At 38.5% G+C, this 20,644-nt stretch overlaps 1 protein-coding gene across 1 annotated transcript; it reads left to right on the forward strand.

Moving 5' to 3' along the window:
* The first annotated feature begins 1,722 nt into the window (after positions 1-1,722).
* Positions 1,723-20,353, forward strand: COX5A (cytochrome c oxidase subunit 5A). The gene is made up of 5 exons (XM_077123777.1): positions 1,723-1,912; positions 13,142-13,258; positions 14,656-14,777; positions 16,474-16,597; positions 20,187-20,353. Exons 1-4 carry the CDS (start codon positions 1,813-1,815, stop codon positions 16,585-16,587), a joined length of 453 nt encoding a protein of 150 aa, XP_076979892.1. The 5' UTR covers positions 1,723-1,812; the 3' UTR covers positions 16,588-16,597; positions 20,187-20,353.
* Positions 20,354-20,644: the final 291 nt, after the last annotated feature.

Genomic DNA, 20,644 nt, shown 5'->3' on the forward strand with positions numbered 1-20,644 from the left:
ATGTGTGCTGGGCTCCAAGCATCTCCAAATATCCTTGCCGCTGTTCTCTGAAGCGACTACTCTCTAAGCATCTACATCTGCTCTTTCTGCCAGCTCTGAAGCTTCCGTCCTTTCCGGCTTTCTCCAAAATGTTTCTTCTTTTAAAGGATTCCAGTAAACTAATCAAGATGCACCTGGAATGGGTAGGGTCACATCTCAGTCTAATCAAAAGGACACACCCACAATTGGGCATGCCACATCGCTGTGGAGATAATTCAATCAAAGTTTCCAACCTACAGTATTGAATCAGGATTAAAAGAAAACGGCTGCTCGCACAAGATTGGATCAGGATTAATAAGTGGTTTTTCTGGGGTACTTTCAAACCAGCACAGAGAGGGGTGAGGGCAGATTCTCTGAAAAGAAAAGCTTTTTAATCCTTTTAAAGCCATATCGCCAGGAAGGGAAAACAGAAGGGCAGTAGCTGACTCCCCAAGAAAAGGGGCCTAAACCTCCATCCTTTCTTTTCCCAGGGAGTCTGGAGAGAATGAGGGATACCAAGACCAGTAAGACCTGTGTGATGGTTTGAAATTTTATGGACCCCAGAAAAGATCATATTCTTAAAGCTAATCTATTCCTATGGGTGTGGACTCATTGTGAGTAGGATCATTTTGAAGATGAGAAATAACCCACCACATTTAAGGTAAACCCCTTACTGGAGTCCTTTATAAGAGGATAAAAGAGAGGAGCTAAAAGAGAGAAACTGAGAGAGAAACAGCCAGAAGCTGAAAGTAAGGAAACCTAGGGGAGAAGGACCAGCAGAGCTAGTCATGTACTGGCCATGTGACAGAGGAGTCCCATACCGCCAGTGACCAGTCTGGTCTTTGGGGAGAAAGCAACACCTATTGATGCCTTGATTTGGACATTTTCATGGCCTCAGAACTGTAAACTTGTAAGTTAATAAACCCTCATTATAAAAGCCAACCATTTTTGGCATATTGCATTTTGTCAGCTTTAGCAAACTAAAACAACCAATGAGTCAGTTTTTGGGTAGCAGGGAAATATTTCACGCCTGAGAAAGGTGTTACTACCACCTGCACAAGAGCTCTAAGTCATCCTATTGAGGATGGATTGGATGTTAAGAAACTTCTAACTTGATGACCCCATTTCAGAGCTGTCTGCTGTAGATCCAAAGCCCTTCTGCAGAGAACTAGAGACAGGTGTTTGGCCAAAAACATCCAGGTGGAAATCCCCGAAATCTGGGATGTGGCGGAAAGAGCCTGGACTGTCGAAGAATAATTTATAAACTTGTTTTCCTTATCTGTAAAGTGAAGTAGTTGGTTTCCTTTTTTAAGGCTTGCTGGTTTGTGAGGTAAGTTACTAGTAAGGCTGCTTACCTGTAACAATCTTTTCCTATTTATTCTCCTAAAGGTATGCAAGGAAGTTATTCTTATTATAATCTGTCGTTGCTATCGTTCCCATTTTGGGTTATGAAGTAACCGTCTGAGCCCGACAAGAACCACCGATAGACTATACTGCTGGTTCTTGCTTTCCTTTCCTTCCAACCCTCGCTCCACGAAGGCCGCTGCAGGTCTCGTGACCAGAAACAGGAAAGGCGGGGCACCAAGATGGTTTGTCCTCAGCGCGCCGCCGTAGCCCGCCCACGGCCGCGTGGTGCCCCCTCCTGCAGAGGCACGAGCGCCGCAGTGGGCGGGTCCGCGCGCTCCGCCCGCCGTACGTCGCTGCGTGAGTCCGGCCCCCGTGAGTTCCCGAGCTGCCCGCGCGCTCATACCCGGCTTCTCTTCAACCTTGGCCTTGCGCGCCGCCATCGCCGTCATGCTAGGCGCTGCTTTCCGCCGCTGCGCTGTAGCCGCAGCTACTCGGGCCGGCCCTCGTGGCCTTCTGCACCCATCCCCGGCTCATGGCTCCGCCGCGGGTAAGGCCCTTGTCTGCCACTGCCCGCGCCCGCGTGTCCTTGCAGTGACCTGGGCCCCCTACCGCCATTCAAAGGCAGGCTCCCTCCGGTGGCCTAGCCCCTACCCTTCAGGTTGGTGGCGGAACCCAGTGACCTCAGGCCTTCCTCGCCGCTGCCTGGAGTTGTGAAAGACTGGGGGTCGCGGCCCCAGGGCCTCCCTTAGCTCCATTTCCTGAGCGGGTACCGTGGGTGGATCAGGTGCGGACGTCCTGCTGCTTCCAAGGAGGGGCACAGTGCTGCCGCGCACTGCCGATCCTTCTGCGCCCACTGCACCTCTTCTGTTCCCTGGCCGGGCTCGTGCCCTGCCGCTAACCCCGCGCCCACCTGGCTAAGAGTAGCAGCCGTCGGCCTGCTGAGCCCGGGCAAAGGTGACATTGAGCCGCTGGGCGCGCCGCTTAGGGTGGTGGCGGGGACCCCGGCACCGTCGCCCTTAGTGTCTTCCGGGAACACAATATGCTTCCATGTGGAACACAATATACTCGTTTGGGTTTGTTTGTTTTAATCAGACATTTCTTTATCGATTCGCGTTTTGTATGTCATTTCCACAGCCCATTCTGTCATTTTATGAAACTGCTGTTCCATGTTCTAATTCTACCATGTTTAAAATAGTCTGACGTGTGTGGTCGTTTCGGGAGATTTGGGGAAAGAGTCTGAATATTAATAGGCGTTAAGAATATCGCTGTTTGGAAAATCAGGAACCACCAACCCAGGGATACTGGGTTCTACAAATATGCGGAAGCTTCATTTTTTTCTTAAGATTTTTTTCCCAATTGCCTGATTGTTGGAGCATGAGTCGTGCTGCTAATTATTATCTCTTATTTTTACCTTCCTCTTATATGTGTTCCGGGAGTTTGTGTCCAGCACTATACTTTTTTTCTTCTTCGTATATTTACTTTTTATTGCATTTGTTAATGTTACCGAGTACCTGCACTGCCAAAACCACACCTGAGAATTAGAGAAATAAATGGTACAATGGATGGCCTTACCCATCGTACAGTACATTAGAACTTGATTTATGTGCATTTTTGTAATTTCACAATCTTTTAAAAAGTTATAACAAAAGTTGGGATTTTAAATCTGCTGGAGGTCGTCAGATTTCTAGTATGGTATGATATTAAATAACATTTCCACATACTCATCTTAAATTCATTCCTCAAAAACATAATGCCTAACAATATTTTGTTGGAAAAGATGCATACTTCTCAGGGAAAATATGTGACTCAATGAAGTCTTCACTTAACCAAGAATCCCTTGCAAAACTGAACTTTTAATTACAGTAACTGCACTTTGACCTTGGTTAATGTTGGTATATATGCTACATTATAAAATTTAAGTATAGGAACCCAGAAATTCAAATAAAATTAGTAGCTGTCCCTTGGCTATTTGGGTACTTTAGCTAGCACTTCAGAACCTAAGGAATATGCCTCACTTCATTCAGTTCAGACCTTATCTTCTATAATTTATCATAGAACCTTAAGTCGGGTGCACTTGAGAGATCATGGCGACCATCTTATTTTCTGAGGGGGAAACTGAAGCCCACCTTGTGAAACTGACTCCTTTAGTAGTGGTGAAACCATTTTTTTCCTCAGCTGTATGTAGGCTTGACCCATCCTGATGTTTGCCGGATTTTTTGTTTGTTTCTTTCCTTCTCTAATTGCTAAAGTAGTGAATAATTCAGACATATAGATTTGGGGGAGGTTTCTTATTTCTTCAGAAGAATTATTCCATTTCATGGCAGGTTGGGAAAACAGTACAGATTTTTGACAGACTTTAGTAAATGTGAGCGCAGTGGTTTATCTCCTAGGCATTTTTTTCCCCCACTCTGGCTATCATTGTTAAACAAAAAGCTGTATTTTAGCTGTTAGTCCCATACACATGAATCTTAGCCACAAGGAGGCAGTATTGGTTGCAAGTGGTATCAGCTACCTTCTAGCTGTGTGACCTAAGGCATGCTACTTAACTTTCTTAAACCTCAGTTACCTTATATCAAAAATTGGGATAGTACTTGGTAGTTGTGAGGTTTGAATGAGATAATGTAATCCTTAGCACCTTGCCCAACACATAAAAATGCTTAAAACATGTTTGTTTTATTATAGTACATTTCATTTTTGTGTATTATAGGTTGGTGTTTGTTAACACTGTGGTACCAAAGAGGTTTTACGTAATTAAAAGTAAAAAAGGATTAAGGTTCTTGGATGAGGCTGTCCAAAGTCAAATGAGAGTACTTGAAAGAGCTCTGGAGGGGTTGACCTGAGAGGCCTCAAATTTCCTGGGGTAAAGTAGCAATCCAAATTCCCTGTTGGTGGATGAAGAGGTCTCCAACTTGAAATAGCGTTGTTTTCCAATAACTGTGGAATTAGATAATTATGATATTTTAAATAATGTTTACATTCTCTAGTCAACCCTTGAAAACCTATACAATCCTTATCCTAAGAGCAGGAAGGGTGAGAGGAGTTTTCTCTTTCCCATTCTTGGAGCAGAGCTGAATTTAGGCAGCACTTTTTACCACTTCCCAATCTTCTTTTCTGCTCCACTCTCACATCTCTGAGTTCCCTACCATTTGGTCCCCTGCAGTCCACAAGCTGCTATTGGTATTTTTTTTTGTTTGCTTGTTTCTTTATATTTATTGAAAAATATCCATACACGTACAGTCCAACCATATTATATAATCAGTGGCTCACAATATCACATAGCTGTGTATTCATCCCCATGATCATTTTTTAGAATATTTGCCTTACGTAGAAAAAAGAAATAAAAAGAGGAAAAAAGAACTCATAAAGCCCATAGCTTTACCCCCCTCTCATTGACCACAATATTTCAATCTACCCAATTTTTACCCTTTCTCTCCCCCTATTATTTATTATCCTTTTACTCATCTGTCCATACCCTGGATAAAAGGAGTATTAGCCACAAGGTTTTCACAACAACACAGTCACATTGTAAAAGCTATATAGTCCTTCTGCTTCTCTTCAAGAAGTAGAGCTACTGGAACATAGTTCAACAGTTTCAGGTACTTCCCTTTAGATATCTATATAATGCTTAAAAATAGCCTCAGGATAATCTCCCAGTCGTGTTTGAAATCTCTCAGCCACTGATACTTTGTTTTGTCTCATTTCTCTCTTCCCTCTTTTGGTCAAGAAGGCTTTCTCATTCTCATGATGCTGGGTCCCAGTCATCCCAGGGAGTCAGGTCCCACGTTCCCAAGAAGATTTACACCCCTGGGAGTCATGTCCTGTGTAGTGGGGACAGTGATGAGTTCACCTACCAAGTTGGCTTAGAGAGAGAGGCCACCAAAGCAGAGCAGACCACCAGAGCAACCAAAAGAGGCTCTCCTGGGGTGACTCATGGGCAGTAATTACCAGTAGGCTTAGCCTGTCTTTTGTAGGAATAAGCATAGGGGTGGGCCCCAAGAGTGAACGTTTAGCCTGTTGAATTGGTTATTCCCTCTGCTTTGAGAATATCAGGAATTCTCCAAATGGGAAAGTTTAATATTTCCTTCTTTCTTTCCAGAAACCCAAGGTGACCTTGCAAATATTTTTTTTATCGGGGATATATCGGGGCATCACACTAACCTGTACAAACCAACAAGACCTCACTCCTTATTCAAGATTCTGTGTAATTATGGTGTTCAAATAAACTGACTGTACAAGTTAAATTAGATACTGTGTTACCCAGAATATAAATTTTGTACCAAATAAACATCTCTCCCTTTGGTCTCGCACAGAGGTTGAAGTGTGAAAATATGGGCCACAGACTACTCTTAAGGCAAGTACCTTAATAACCCCGCCTTGGAACCTGTTTTAATGTGCACTCCCCATTATTATTGGCTTTCTTCCAAATATCCATTCTTTGTGTCTAAGCTGATTAGTTATTAAATGGAAGGCCATTTGATTTAACTAAATTTAAAACCAATGGATTGACACCCTTAGTTTTTCTGAGTTTATTAGCTTTGTTTTTGTTTTTTTCTTTAAATAGAGTTAAGTGAATGCTAAAAAGCACTGTTAGAAATAGCTTTTTAGATTGAGGCCCTTGCAGTGGTCAGCTCCTCCAACTTGTTCCTGTTTTTCACAATTGTTTCCCTTTTCCTACTCTGGAATCTTCAGACTGTATAAAAGCCTTGGGTATTGTTTTCCAAAATAGCTTGCTATAGAAAATGCTGCACTTAGGTGGGGCTGGTTTGTGGGGCCATAGCCATAGCTAAGAGAATAGATCTTGCTCTTCCCATTACTAGAGTTAGGAATGTAATTTAAACCATGTGGGAGAGTCTTTCTTCCCTCCTGGAAAAAATGTGTATTCCCAATGAATGCTTAGTATACCCCTTGTTTTTATAAAGGATTTTTGAAAACACAACCAGTTTGTAATGTAGAACTCCAGGAGGAATAGTAATCAGATCTTGAAGGTGAATTATTGATCTCCTTAATTGGATCTGCAGTTGCTGGTCCTCTTTTTCACAGAAGACAAAACAAAGCTACCAGAAACAGTACAGAACAACTCCCGGAGCCACGATAGTGACCAGACACACAGCATACCCCAGTCTGGACCAGCTGGACCGGCTGTGAGCTCCCCCAGAACCGTGAGTTCCCAAAGCTGCGGCGGCCAGCGCCCCTCCCCCACAGGCCGCTTCCCAGAGGGGAAAGGAAAGGACTTTACCAGCAGCAGGGACTGGGCACAATCAAACGCCAATTGTGAAACTAATTAACAAATTCTGACTATTAAAAATAGGCCCCCAGCTTAGGTGAACCTGATCAAAGCAGAGGTTGCTCATTTTTGCCCCAGCACCAAGGGGGCAGGACTGACCGAAAAAGGGGGGGAGGGGGAAAGAAGGAAACAGAGGTTTTTGTGGCTGTGTATCTACAAAGGCTTGACTGCCTCTGGATACAGTGGCAGGACTTTTCAGGCTGCAACTGCCCCAGGCATAGACAGAAGTGAGCTTTTTTGGGGGCTTATCTGGAGCTTGTGCCTTCCCCAGGGAAGGGGTGAAGCCCCCCCCCCCCAGGTGGAATCCCTCCATCAAGGAATTCAGACACCAGGACTTGGTAATTTGAAGCCATTAAAACCAGCCTACAACCTCTCCTCTGTCTCCACCATGCCCCCAGCAGGGAGAGTCTGCCAAAGTTAAAGGTACTGCATCATTTTATGCTGGTGGGACCTGCAGTCAGACAAGCACCACACACAGGGCAGGATAAGAAAAACAGCCCAGAGACTTCACAGGAAAGTCTTTCAACCTGCTGGGTCTCACCCTCAGGGAAAACCGATGCAGGTGACTCTTTCCTCCTGATAGGAGGCCAGTTTGGTCTGGGAAAATCTGGCTGGAGTCTATAATATCTAAGTAGACCCTCCTAAGTGTGTGTATGGGGGGAAGGCACCACACAAGCAGGGCAAGAAACAATAAAGCAAGAACTGAAAAATTCTCCTCTGTTAAACAAAACTTAAGTTAAAGGTCCAGATAAAGCTGAACAGAATGTCAAAGAACAGATAGACAACAAATTCATCTAGCAAGAAAACCCTAGATAAAAGAAGTGAAAGCAATCTCCAGAATAAACTAATTAAGGTAATTAAATGCCTAGATGCCAGCAAAAAATAACAAATCACACTAGGAAAATTGAAGATATGGCCCAGTCGAACGAACAAACCAACAATTCAAATGACATACAGAAGCTGAAACAATTCATTCAGAATGTACAAACAGACATGGAAAACCTCATCAAAAACCAAATCAATGAATTGAGGGAGGATATAAAGAAGGCAAGGAAAGAACAAAAAGAGGAAACTGAAAGTCTGAAAAAACAAATCACAGAACTTATGGGAATGAAAGACACAGTAGAAGAGATGAAAAAAACAATGGAAACCTACAATGGTAGATTTCGAGAGACAGAACATAGGATTTCTGAACTGGAGGACAGAACATCTGAAATCCGACAAGAAACAGAAACTGTAGGGGAAAAAATTGAAAAATGTGAGCAGGGACTCAGGGAATTGAAGGACAATATGAAACGCATGAATATACGTGTTGTGGGTGTCCCAGAAGGAGAAGAGAAGGGAAAAGGAGGAGAGAAACTAATGGAGGAAATTATCACTGAAAATTTCCCAACTCTTATGAAAGACCTAAAATTACAGATCCAAGAAGTGCAGTGCACCCAAAAGAGAATAGATCCAAATAGGCATTCTTCAAGACACTTACTAGTTAGAATGTCAGAGGTCAAAGAGAAAGAGAGGATCTTGAAAGCAGCAAGAGAAAAACAATCCATCACATACAAGGGAAGCCCAATAAGACTATGCGCAGATCTCTCAGCAGAAACCATGGAGGCGAGAAGACAGTGGGATAATATATTTAAATTATTAAAAGAGAAAAACTTCCAACCTAGAATTCTATATCCAGCAAAATTGTCCTTCAAAAATGAGGGAGAAATTAAAACATTTTCAGACAAAAAGTCACTGAGAGAATTTGTGACCAAGAGACCAGCTCTGCAAGAAATACTAAAGGGAACACTAGAGACAGATACAAAGACAGAAGAGAGAGGTGTGGAGAAGAGTGTAGAAAGGAAGACTATGAGTAAAGGTAAAAAGAAGGAAAATTAGATATGACATATAAAATCCAGAAGGCAAAATAGTAGAAGAAAGTACTACCCATGCAGTAATAACACTGAATGTTAATGGATTAAACTCTCCAATCAAAAGACATAGTCTGGCAGAATGGATTAAAAAACAGGACCCATCTGTATGCTGTCTCTAATCAAAGGACACGAGGCGAAGGACACAAATGGACATTTACACACCAATGTTTATAGCAGCATTATTAACAATTACAAGAGTTGGAAACAGCCACAATGTCCATCAACAGACAGTTGGCTAAACAAACTGTGACATTTACATAAGATGGAATATTATGCAGCTTTAAGACAGAACAAAGTTATGAAGTATGTATCAACATGAATGGACCTTAAGGACATTATGCTGTGTGATTAGCCAGAAACAAAAGGACGAATACTGTATGGTCTCACTGATATGAACTGACATTAGTGAATAAACTTGGAATATTTCCTTGGTAACAGAGACCATCAGGAGGTAGAAATAGGGTAAGATATTGGGTAATTGGAGCTGAAGGGATACAGATTGTGCAACAGGACTGAATATAAAAACTCAGAAATGGACAGCACAATATTACCTAACTGTAATACAATTATGTTAAAACACTGAGTGAAGCTGCATATGAGAATGATAGAGGGAGGAGGGCTGGGGCATAAATGAAATCACAAAGAAAGATAGATGATAAAGATTGAGATGGTGTAATATAGGAATGCCTAGAGTGTATAATGATAGTGACTAAATGTACAAATTTTAAAAATGTTTTTGCGTGAGGAAGAACAAAAGAATGTCATTACTGCAGTGTGCTGAAAATAGATGGTACTTAATATTTTAAAATTTCAACTAATGTGTGAGACTAAAGCAAAAAATGTTTATTTGGTACAAATCTATACTTTGACTAGTGCATCTCCTAATATAACTTATGTAGATAGTTGATTGAACACCTTAAGTACATGGAACTTTGTGTAGGACATGAGATTTTGTTGGTTTGTCCAGGTGATGCCCTGATGAATCCAAGAGTGATTTATCAGTGAGTGGAAAAGTATTTGCAAAGTCCCCGTCAGGGAATGGTGAGAATGGGGGAAAACTCAGCTTCCCCAAGTTGAATTCTTGATATTCTCACAAGCGATGTGGACAACCAAAGCTATAGGCTGAGCCCCCAGTCTTGGGGTTTGTTCATATGAAACTTAACCCCACAGGGGATAGGTCAAGCCTACTTAAAATTAAGCCTAAGAGTCACCCCCAAGAGAACCTCTTTTGTTGCTCAGATGTGGCCTCTCTCTCCCAGCCAATACAGCAAGCAGACTCACCACCCTCCCCCTGTCTACGTGGGACATGACTACCAGGGGTGTGGATCTTCCTGGCAGCATGGGACAGAAATCCCAGAATGAGTTGAGATTCAGCATCAAGGAATTGAGTAAAACTCTAGAATGAGCTGAGACCCAGCATCAAGGGACTGAGAAAACCTTCTCGACCAAAAGGGGGAAGAGTGAAATGAGACAAAGTGTCAATGGCTGAGAGATTCCAAACAGGGTCGAGAAATTATCCTGGAGGTTATTCTTATGCATTAAGTAGATATCACCTTGTTATGCAAGATGTAATGGACAGGCTGGAGGGAACTGCCTAAAAATGTAGAGCTGTGTTCCAGTAGCCATGTTTCTTGATGATGATTGTCTAATGATATAGCTTTCACAATGTGACTGTGTGATTGTGAAAACCTTGTGTCTGATGCTCCTTTTATCTACCTTGTCAACAGATGGGAGGAACATATGAAATAAAAATAAATAATAGGGATAACATGTTAAAATAGATTTAGTTTGAAATGCTAGTGATCAATGAAAGGGATCAGTAAGGGGTGTGGCCTGTAAAATTTTTTTTTTTTCTGTTTGTTATATTTTTCTGTTGTCTTTTTATTTCTTTTTCTGAATTGATGCTAATGTTCTGGGAAATGATCATGATGATGAATATGCAACTGTGATGATATTGTGAATTGCTGAGTGTATGTGCTGGAATGTTTGTTTCTTGTAATATTTTTTTTTAATTAAAAAATTTTCTATGTTCATGGAAAAAAAAAATCTGCTACGGTAGTGGTATCCCCATTTTACAGTTAAGGAAACTGAAGCTTGGGATAATTTTCCCAAGACCAAATGATGGGAAAGTGAAGAGTCTAGGGGTATCGGTGACCATTAAGCTTTGCTGCCTCCTGAGAGCCAAAGGTGAAATTTTCTGCCCCACCTTCCTGTTTGAGATTGCTTAGAAGGAATCCTGATTTCCCAGCTCCTAATTCAGCATCCGTGGAGAGTCAGAAAGAAAAAAATGAAGGCTAACAGTACCACAAAGGGTATTCTGATTGGAAGCAGAATGCGAAGGATAAGAAAAAAACATGAAAATAGTTGTGTGTCTTGCTTTCCTAATAATGTTATATTTAAACTTTTCTTTTCTTAGAAATCTTATAAAACACTTTTTAAGTGGGTGTAGGTCAGAGAGCATGTGGGGATTTATCAGAATTTGTGGGAATTGAACTGTGATTTGATAAAAACAGTTTCTAAAATTACCTAGTGATGTGAAATTTTAAAATATTTATATAATATAATGAAAAGCATAATATTTTTTTTAATATCAAGAAAGTACATATTAAAAATAAATAAAAAATACAAAGGGGCCAACCTCTCCAGAATATTAACTAGTTCCATCCCCCTTTCCCATATTATTGACAACCCCTTCCAATATGAGAAAGCTGAAATGGGCATAGCCCAAACATCCCTAAAGAATGGGAGAAAGATCAAAGGTGATGGTGGAGTTATATAGAGAAGTAAGGGTTTAACAAATGAGTATGATTTCTGAATCATTATATTGATATTGTTTTAGTCTCCACTATCTGAGTGCAGCTAGAAGTAAAACCTAAAGTTGTGAAATTGTAACCTCTACCAAATTGTGAAATCTGTTCTACAACTAATTATTGCTCTGTGCTTTGAAATTTATTGCTTTTTTGTATATATGTTATTTTTCACAAAAAAGGTGGGGGGGAGTCAATTGTGATGATAAATGCACAGCTGTATAATGAAAAAATTAATGTACTGCGTTAAAGAATAAAGAATTTAAAATCTTGAAAAAAATCTAGGGTGGGCCACGGTGGCTCAGCAGGCAGAATTCTTGCTGCCATGCTGGAGACCTGGGTTCAATTCCCAGTGCCTCCCCATGCAAAAAAAAAAATTTAGTACAGAATTAAAACTGAAACTATTTAAATAAAATAATACATATCAGTCATGGAAAAAAATGGACAAATGACTTGAATAGACATTTCTCCGAAGAAGTTGTACAAATAGCCTATAAGTACTTGAAAAGATGCTCAGCATCATTAGCCATTAGTAAAATGGGTATCAAAACCACAATGAATTTAGATTGATTGTAAGAGCTTGGAAATGGTGGTGGTGGTAGCACATTATTGTGAGTGTAATTAACAGCAAAGATTTCTTTATATATTTCCCATTTGACTTTTTACAATAAGCTGTGTATTAATTCACAATTAAAAATGTCTATTCCAGTTAAAGAAATTTATAACATATACTTTCTAATTTATATATTTTCACTTAGCATAATGTTTTTTTCAAATTATTATCATTTTAAATTAACAAAGTTGTAGATTTACAGAAAAGTCCTGTAAAAAATATAGCATTCCCATATACCCCTCTATTGTTGACACTTTGCATTAGTGTGGTACCTTAGTTACAAATCTACAAAAGTAGATTATAGCAGTACTATTAACTGTAGTCCAGTTTACCTTAGGTGGTTGAAATGGATCGTGTGGGTCATGGAGGTTACTAGAAATGGAAGTTGGAAGATAAAACATGGGACTGTGTAACACAGTGAACCCTGCTATGAATGAAGGACTGGAGTTGATAGTACACGTGTAAGAATATTCTTTCATGAACTATAGCAAGTGTAAGACACTAATACAGGGATGGTATATGAGGAAAAGTACACCTAAGGTAAACTGGACTACAGTTAATAGTACTGCTGTAATCTACTTTTGTAGATTTGTAACTAAGGTACCACACTAATGCAGAGTGTCAACAATAGAGGGGTATATGGGAATGCTATATTTTTTACAGGACTTTTCTGTAAATCTACAACTTTGTTAATTTAAAATGATAATAATTTGAAAAAAACATTATGCTAAGTGAAAATATATAAATTAGAAAGTATATGTTATAAATTTCTTTAACTGGAATAGACATTTTTAATTGTGAATTAATACACAGCTTATTGTAAAAAGTCAAACGGGAAATATATAAAGAAATCAAGTTTTCCCCCCAAATATAACCACTGCTAATAATTTTTTTTAAAGACCCTCCTCCCAAAGTGAATCATTTTTAATAATTTCCAGCTAGGGAAAAAGGTCATAAACATTATTTGTTTTATTTGCTTTTCTTTGTGTAATTTTTAAGTTATCTTTCCATATCAGTTCATAAAGTTTATTTCATTTAGCCTGCTGAATAATTTTCCTGCCACAACATATATAGTTGATTAAAAACTTAGCACATTAGACAAGATATGCCAAGTACTATCTTTTACATTGAAGTTGTTGCCCTTTCTCCATAATAGCTGTCCAGTCGGTTCGCTGCTACTCCCATGGGTCCCATGAGACAGATGAGGAGTTTGATGCTCGCTGGGTGACATACTTCAACAAGCCAGATATTGATGCCTGGGAATTGCGTAAAGGTAATTAGAACATAGGTATATTTGTCTATTTTGGTGTGGAAATAGGTACTTCTACGTAGTCTTTTGCTACTTGGTTGATAGCAACTATTTTGATAACATACAGTATGTAAACTGGTTACTGTCAAGCAACTTTCAGTTAGGAAAGTTTATAGCTTCCCCAATATTTCCTATGAAGTAGGGTTTTAAAGCCAGCACTAACTGACATTTTGGGCCAGATAATTCTTTGTTACAGGGAGAGGGGGCGCTGTCCTGAGCAGTCGTAGAATGTTTAACAGCATCCTTGGCTAGATCCCACTAGATGCCAGTAACACCCAACCCCCCATAGTTGAGACAATCAAAAGTGTTTCCAGGCATTGCCACAAGTTCCCTAGGAGACAGAGTCATCCCTGATTGAGAACTGCTACTATAATGATATGTCATGATGAACAAGAGTTAACAGTTTTGCACCTTTTGGATAATTTTCAAAAGTGGTTATTTGGTTCTCTTCCTTTCTGGGTAATAATTTGAGTTTTTTGTTTGTCATTTTAATTCTCTGTTATGATTTGTATTGCCTTGAATAAGTGTGTCCCGTGTAGTAAACTTTTTTTTTAATTGCAGATATATACTTAACATAGGTAAGTAACATTAGTAACTAGTCGCTAATTTTAAGTGTAGAATAATTTATCTCAGATTAAGAATTCAGTCTCTGTGACTATATCCTAGCATTGTATTCACTGTTTTCCTTTGTTTCAATATTTAAAAATAAGTAAAGGCAAGAAACCTATGTGCTGCAAACTTCTCTGCAGGAAATATAATGACTGTTTTGCTGCAACCAGGGAAATTCTTATTGAATAATCTCAAGTAGAAGTAATGGGAAGAACAGCAATTCTGTGTTCCCATTAAAAGAATCTTAAATTTTATATATCATTTTGTGCAGAGTTGAATGTAATCATGCCCAGTCATTTTCTGGTTGAATGTTTATGAGTCTGCATTGTTTCTCTGTAATATTTCCTTAATGTCTTCGTTTGGATTTCATTGACTCTCCTTAACCATTTATCTGGTTATTTTGGATTATTTTCTAATTGATTCTGTTTTAAAGCACCAAAGTATATATATACATTGTACTAAGAGTTAAAGACATGAATTGAAAATTATCCTCTTGTATGAAAAGAAATCAGTTAATTGTTATGAAAATAGTGTTTGCATTTAAGAAAACTCAGGTTTTTTCTTCATTTGCATGCTTCTGTGTAGTTCTTTCCACAATTATTGCTAAAGGCAGATTCTCTTATAGATAAGGGAATAGAGACCCAAGCAAGATAAGATCACATGTTCATGATCTAGTACAAGTGTAGCTAACTAAATTGTAGTTTAAGTGAGGATATTCCAGGTTGACATGGTCCTTCTTTTTAATCTGACAGGGATGAACACGCTTGTGGGCTATGATCTGGTTCCAGAACCCAAAATCATTGATGCTGCTTTGCGGGCATGCAGACGGTTAAATGATTTTGCTAGTGCAGTACGCATCCTAGAGGTTGTTAAGGTCAGTGAAATAACGGTATTAAAGTTATTCCAAAAGTGGGTGGGCTGTTGATTAGATATCAGCATATTCTATATCTTTTGAATTTGTTAAACACTAGAATAGGGATGTACATTGCAATTACAAATTTTCTGGAGGACAGTTTGGAAGGATTTATCAAAGGCCTTTAAAATTATGCATAATATCCTTCTGCTCAGCAATACCATTTGAGAATTTATCCTAAGCAAATAATTATGGGTGTATAAAGGCTTAATTACAAGGCTATTCATTTTTGTGGCATTATGATATAAAAGAAATTAAATGTTAGTTCTTTGTTAAAATGGGACTTCCCGGGCCATGGTGGCTCAGCAGGCAAGAATGCTTGCCTGCCATGCCAGAGGGCCCAAGTTCGATTCCCAGTGCCTGCCCATGTTAAAAAAAAAAAAAAAATGGGACTTCCCAAAACAGTTTATTACTATACAGCTATTAATGTTGTAGAAAGGTATTTGATATTAAAAATATTCATGGTTGGTAGTGCAAGGGTAGTTCACTGGTAGAATTCTCACCTGCCATGCAGAAGACCTGGATTCAGTTCTGGGCCTATACACTTAAAAAAAAAAGAAAGGAAATCAACAAATGGTGCTGTAATAATGGGACTGTCACATAGAAAAAAAATGAAATGTGACCCCTACCATGCAGCAAACAAAAAATGTATTAAAAAGGGAGCCTCAGTTTGTTTGTTCTTATATTTAAAAAAAAAAATTTTTTTTAACTATTACTATTAAAAAAAAATAGGGAGCCTCATAAAGATCCATCTGACACTAAAGCTCAATTATATTTAAAAAAAAAATTCTTGGTATATTTCATGAAGAAAGTTATAAAACAGTTTTTTGTGGTATGACCACACCATTTTATTAAAATAAATGTGTATGTATATATGAAAATGTAGGAGTATGTATACCATTTCCCTTTCCCCTAGTTTGATTGTAGTTCTTGATTTTTCTGTAATGAATAGATACATTACATTCAAAATAAGAATTTTAATTTTTAGAAGTACAGTTAAGAAGACCTAGAATTTGTTAAAGGCAAAAGAATAGCAGCTTTACACTTTCTTAATCCATTTGTATTTTTAATAGTTACCCATGAGGAACCCTGCAACAATACAGGTATAATTATATGTTATGGTGGGTAGTCATCAAGCCTCTCTAAGTGCAGTTCTCCATGAAAAACCATAGCATGGGAAATAAATTCAAAGTCTGTGAGGAGGAAAGTGTGACATTATCTACAATGGGAGGTAATTAAGGGTTCTGTAGGCTGTCAATCCATTCAGCACCTTAGTTAATCCAGTTAGGGTCTCAAATTGGAGGCAAATTAAAAAACTTTTCCTGTGTTAATTTAATTATTCTTGTTGCCTGCTGTGTATGTTTAATTACCTTCACAAAATTCTGTCATCACCACCTTCTTTTCCAGTAATTCAAAGCTTTAAAATGTTTTTCTGGATTTAGTCTAATAGTCTTAGTTATTCTTAAGGTGTCTTAAAAACCTACTGTAATTAGTGCCTAAATTGTCCTTTTTATTGAACAATGTGTTAACAGCAGGTGACCTGTATTGATTCTATGCTTCTAGCCTCTGCATATGTGATTAAAGCATTTTCAAGTTCATTTTCTTAATAGAGATAGCTTTTTAGAGAGCTAAATGTGAATATCCTCTTTGCCATCAGGACAAAGCAGGACCTCATAAGGAAATCTACCCCTATGTCATCCAGGAACTTAGACCAACTTTAAATGAATTGGGAATCTCCACTCCAGAGGAACTGGGCCTTGACAAAGTGTAAACTCCCATGGGTAAGCAAGCAGAACCAGGGACATGCCACTGAATAAGGCAGGAGAGGAATCGAGGCATGGTGGGTGGGAGACATTTCTGCACTCTCAGATAGAGAAGGACCTTTTTATATCCTTGTTAGAAATGGTATTCATGAGTATAAAGATAACATGCCAGTGATGATAAATTTAAGGAGCTTGAATTGTCATTTTGTTGTTGTAGTTGTCCTCCTATTGGTGTAAAGACAAATAAATGCTCCCTTAATTAAAAAAAAACTTTTTTTCAACTATAAAGAATAGCATTAAAAAATAACAGTATAAAAAAAGAATAGCATAGAGAATAATATAATGAACCCATGTACCCATACCCGTATTTTATTATTTTACCCTGTTTTTTAAGGTTCCTCTCTCTCCCTGCCACCCCAAGAAATGACTCATTTCAACTAGAGTTGTATACCTTTTCCTATTTCCAATCCGTTAACCTACCCCACTGTATATGAGGTGTTCATTATGCATGCTTTTTATACTTACTTATTTTTTTAACGTCAAGGTTATATTGATTTGATGTTGTTGTTTTTGTGTGCCTAATTTAAAATTTAATAGTCCAGTATCCTGTGTATGGGTAGATGAGTAATAAAGACATGCATGAAGAAAAAATTTTAATAGTCCAGTAAATGTCTGCTACTGGAGGATAAAAACTTATTTGATACCTTGTTTTCTATGGAAAGATAAATTAGTTAATGGAAACAGTTCTACTGACTAGGACAGGTAGTAAGTAGGATACAAAAAAATCTTTTGTAAGACAGAAAATGTATAAGCAGTAGCTCATATTCTTATTTTATTCAGCAAACAATTATATAGTTTATATATTAACTCATTTAATTCTCACAATGGTCCTGTGAAGTAGTTACCATTATCATTACTCCCACTTTACTTATGAGGAAGCTGAGGCAATTTGTTCAAGTTCATTATAGCTTAGTGGTGGAACTTGCATTTGAACCCAGGCAGTCTGGCACCAGAGTCCATTTCCCTTGCTCACGTGCTGTGCTTCCTGTGCAGGCAGTTAATGATGCATTTACTAAGGTCATACTCCTATTCTTCAAAAGTTAATGAGGAAAAATAATGAGGCTTAAATAGAGGATTCATTTCTTAAGAGTAAAAGAAAGTTTTCTTTTGAAAAGGTAGAGCTAAACTATAAGGTTTCAAGAAAAGTGGGTCCAAAATTATTTAAGGACCTAATACCAGATCCCTTACAAGATGAACCAATGAGCCTTGTTAGGATATCATTAATGAATACCTGTTGATAACATTTATTTATTAAAAATATTTTTATTGAGAAATATCCACACACATACAGTCTAACCATATTATACCAGTGGCTCACAATATCATCATATAGTTGTGTATTTTTTGCCATGATCATTTTTAGAGCATTTGCATCACTCCTGAAAGAGAAATTAAAAGAAGAAAAAAGAACTCATACATCCCATACCCCTCCCTCTCATTGATCCACAGTATTTCAAACTACTCACTTTTTGCCCTGTATCTCCCCCTATTATTTATTTATTTATTTATCTTTTTTTTTTCTTAACTCATGTATCCATGCCCTGGATAAAAGGAGCATCAGACGCAGGGTTATCACAATCATGCAGTCACATTGTACAAGCTTTATAATTATACAGTCTTCTTCAAGAATCAGGCTACTAGAACACAGTTCAGCAGTTTCAGGTACTTGCCTCTAGCCACTCCAATACACTATAAACTAAAAAGGGATCATGTATATAATGTATAAGAATAATCTCCAGGATAACCTCTTGACTCTGTTTGAAATCTCTCAGCCATTGAGACTTTGTCTCATTTCTTTTGATCAAGAAGGTTTTCTTACTCCCATGATGCCAGGGTCCCAGCTCGTCCCCTGGAGTCTGGTCCCATGTTGCCAAGGAGATTTACATCCCTGGGAGTCATGTTCCATGTAGGGGAGTGGGCAGTGAGTTCACCTGCCAAGTTGGCTTAGAGAGAAAGGCCACATCTAAGCAACAAAAGAGGTTCTCTGGAGGTAACTCTTAGGCATAATTATAAGTAGGCTTAGCTTTTCCTTTGCAGAAATACGCTTCATTGGGGCAAGTCCCAAGATTAAGATCTCAGCGTATTATATTTATTGTCCTCAGTGCTTGTGAGAATATCAGGAGTTCCCCAGAGGAAAGTTAAATATTTCCTCCTATCTCCCTGGACCCCCAAGGGGACTTTGCAAATACTTTATTATTCTCTGCCCAAATTACTCTGGGATAAATCAGGCATCACATTAACCTGTACAACCGACAAGATCTCATGCCCTATTCAAGATTCTATATTAACTATGGTGTTCAGATAAACTAACCATACCAGTTAAATCAGAAAATGTGCTATGCCCATTTGGGCCATATCATCCTTTACCCGGTATTCTGATTTATCTTAGTCCTATCCAGAGCATCTTCGTTTATATCTCTAGACATAGTCTGATCACTTTTCAAGCTTTTTTGACAGTTGCTGAATGGGGTAATACTGACATTCTTAGCTTCAGTGCTCTGACTGAGTTTCAGGTATCACATAAATGCCCGAAGTGTCAGGGAAAACCAGGTTCTATACAAATAGCTCAGTATCTCAGAATTTAGAAATAACTGTTACAACTCCTAACTATATGTGACTGCTATAAGAGCTTACAGTCTAGGAACTTTATAGTAGGCCCCAACCTGATAACCCATGCTCTCAACTTCAGTTCTCTGTTTGTATATTATAGTTAGAAGGTATGATAATATTTGTCTTTTTGTTTCTGATATTTTATTCAGCATACTGCCCTTAAAGTTCATTTACCTAGATGCATGCCTCACAACTTCATTCCTTCTTGCAACGACTCAGTAGTCTGTTATACATTTATTTTTAAAAACCTCAGAACTCAAAGAATCCCTGCATTGTCTAATTGTGTTAGACAAACAGCAGAAAATGCCTTAAATTTTTAAAGCTTGCTGTGGAGCAGTTTTTTTCATTTTGTCTTTGTCCACCCCACCACTATCACCTTACTGCAGTCACCTTACCTTTGTAATAAATGGAGAGGTTTTTTTCTGCATGTATTATTAAAGTTTTCTGTGAGTACTTGGACAAAACTTGGTGTTCAGAATGCAGAATTTCCTAGTTATGTTTTTGAAGCTCTTGCCTGTGGTACATAATGGGCACTTAAGAGGTCATCTATACTTTTGGGCTTAGTTTTAATTCTGGCAAGTATTATTCCAAGGGGTCCAAACCGTCTCTGATAAAGAGGATATATTCTAGCTGCAGTAACATTCTATTTCTTTTTTTAAAAAGGATGGTGGTGGTGGGTGGTGGGTGCAGCTTCAGTTTCCCAATGCTTTTCTGATTGGTAAAGACTACCTTAATAAGTCTAAATGTTTAAAAAAAACTACAGAGCTAGGCCCCTGTGTGTTGACTGTAGGAAGGATTAAGTAAGAACAAAAAAGTCTGCTAAGGGGCAGTGATTTTTCTCTATCCTGGACTGTAGCTCTAAAGGAGGTTATTCATAGTAAGATTTCTGCCTTTTCTTTATTCCTCCCTGGCTAATTCTTTATGTTTTCTCTTACAGATGGGCTTGCCAAGGATTTATTGGTGTTGCTACTTGATTGTAAACTGTCGCCTGGAAATATTATTGATAACATATTACCTTATTCAAACAAGTTTTCCTTTATTGAGAACCAAACCATGTCATGGTAACTTGGACCTTAATAAAAGGGAAACGAGTTTGAACTGAAATTAGGTATTGTTCCATTTGTTTGTATGAAGAAGCAGAAAATGAAATACTGTAGGATCATTGACTTTTTATGGGTGAGAGACTGCTTTAATTTTCTGAAAGTCATCTGACATGAAAGTCAGCTACATAAACATATTTGGGTGCTCTGGCTGGTAAATTAGCTGAAGGCTGACTGAGTTATATAACTAGTATCCTGGACTGGCTATCTGTGGGAATAGATCAAATTGTGTACCTTCCCAAAACAGGTGAAATAAAGTTTAAAAGTGGGTAGAGTGGTCATTTTGGGAAGTCTT

The sequence above is a fragment of the Tamandua tetradactyla genome, chromosome 12 (genome assembly GCF_023851605.1).
Source record: "Tamandua tetradactyla isolate mTamTet1 chromosome 12, mTamTet1.pri, whole genome shotgun sequence".
NCBI lineage: Eukaryota > Metazoa > Chordata > Mammalia > Pilosa > Myrmecophagidae > Tamandua > Tamandua tetradactyla.

Bases quoted from the DNA above. Each gene is read 5' to 3' on its own strand.
- COX5A (XM_077123777.1), top strand. From the start codon at position 1,813: ATGCTAGGCGCTGCTTTCCGCCGCTGCGCTGTAGCCGCAGCTACTCGG. The intron at 1,913-13,141 runs GTAAGGCCCTTG...TCTCCATAATAG, and splicing joins GGCTCATGGCTCCGCCGCGG to CTGTCCAGTCGGTTCGCTGC. The intron at 13,259-14,655 runs GTAATTAGAACA...TTAATCTGACAG, and splicing joins TGCCTGGGAATTGCGTAAAG to GGATGAACACGCTTGTGGGC.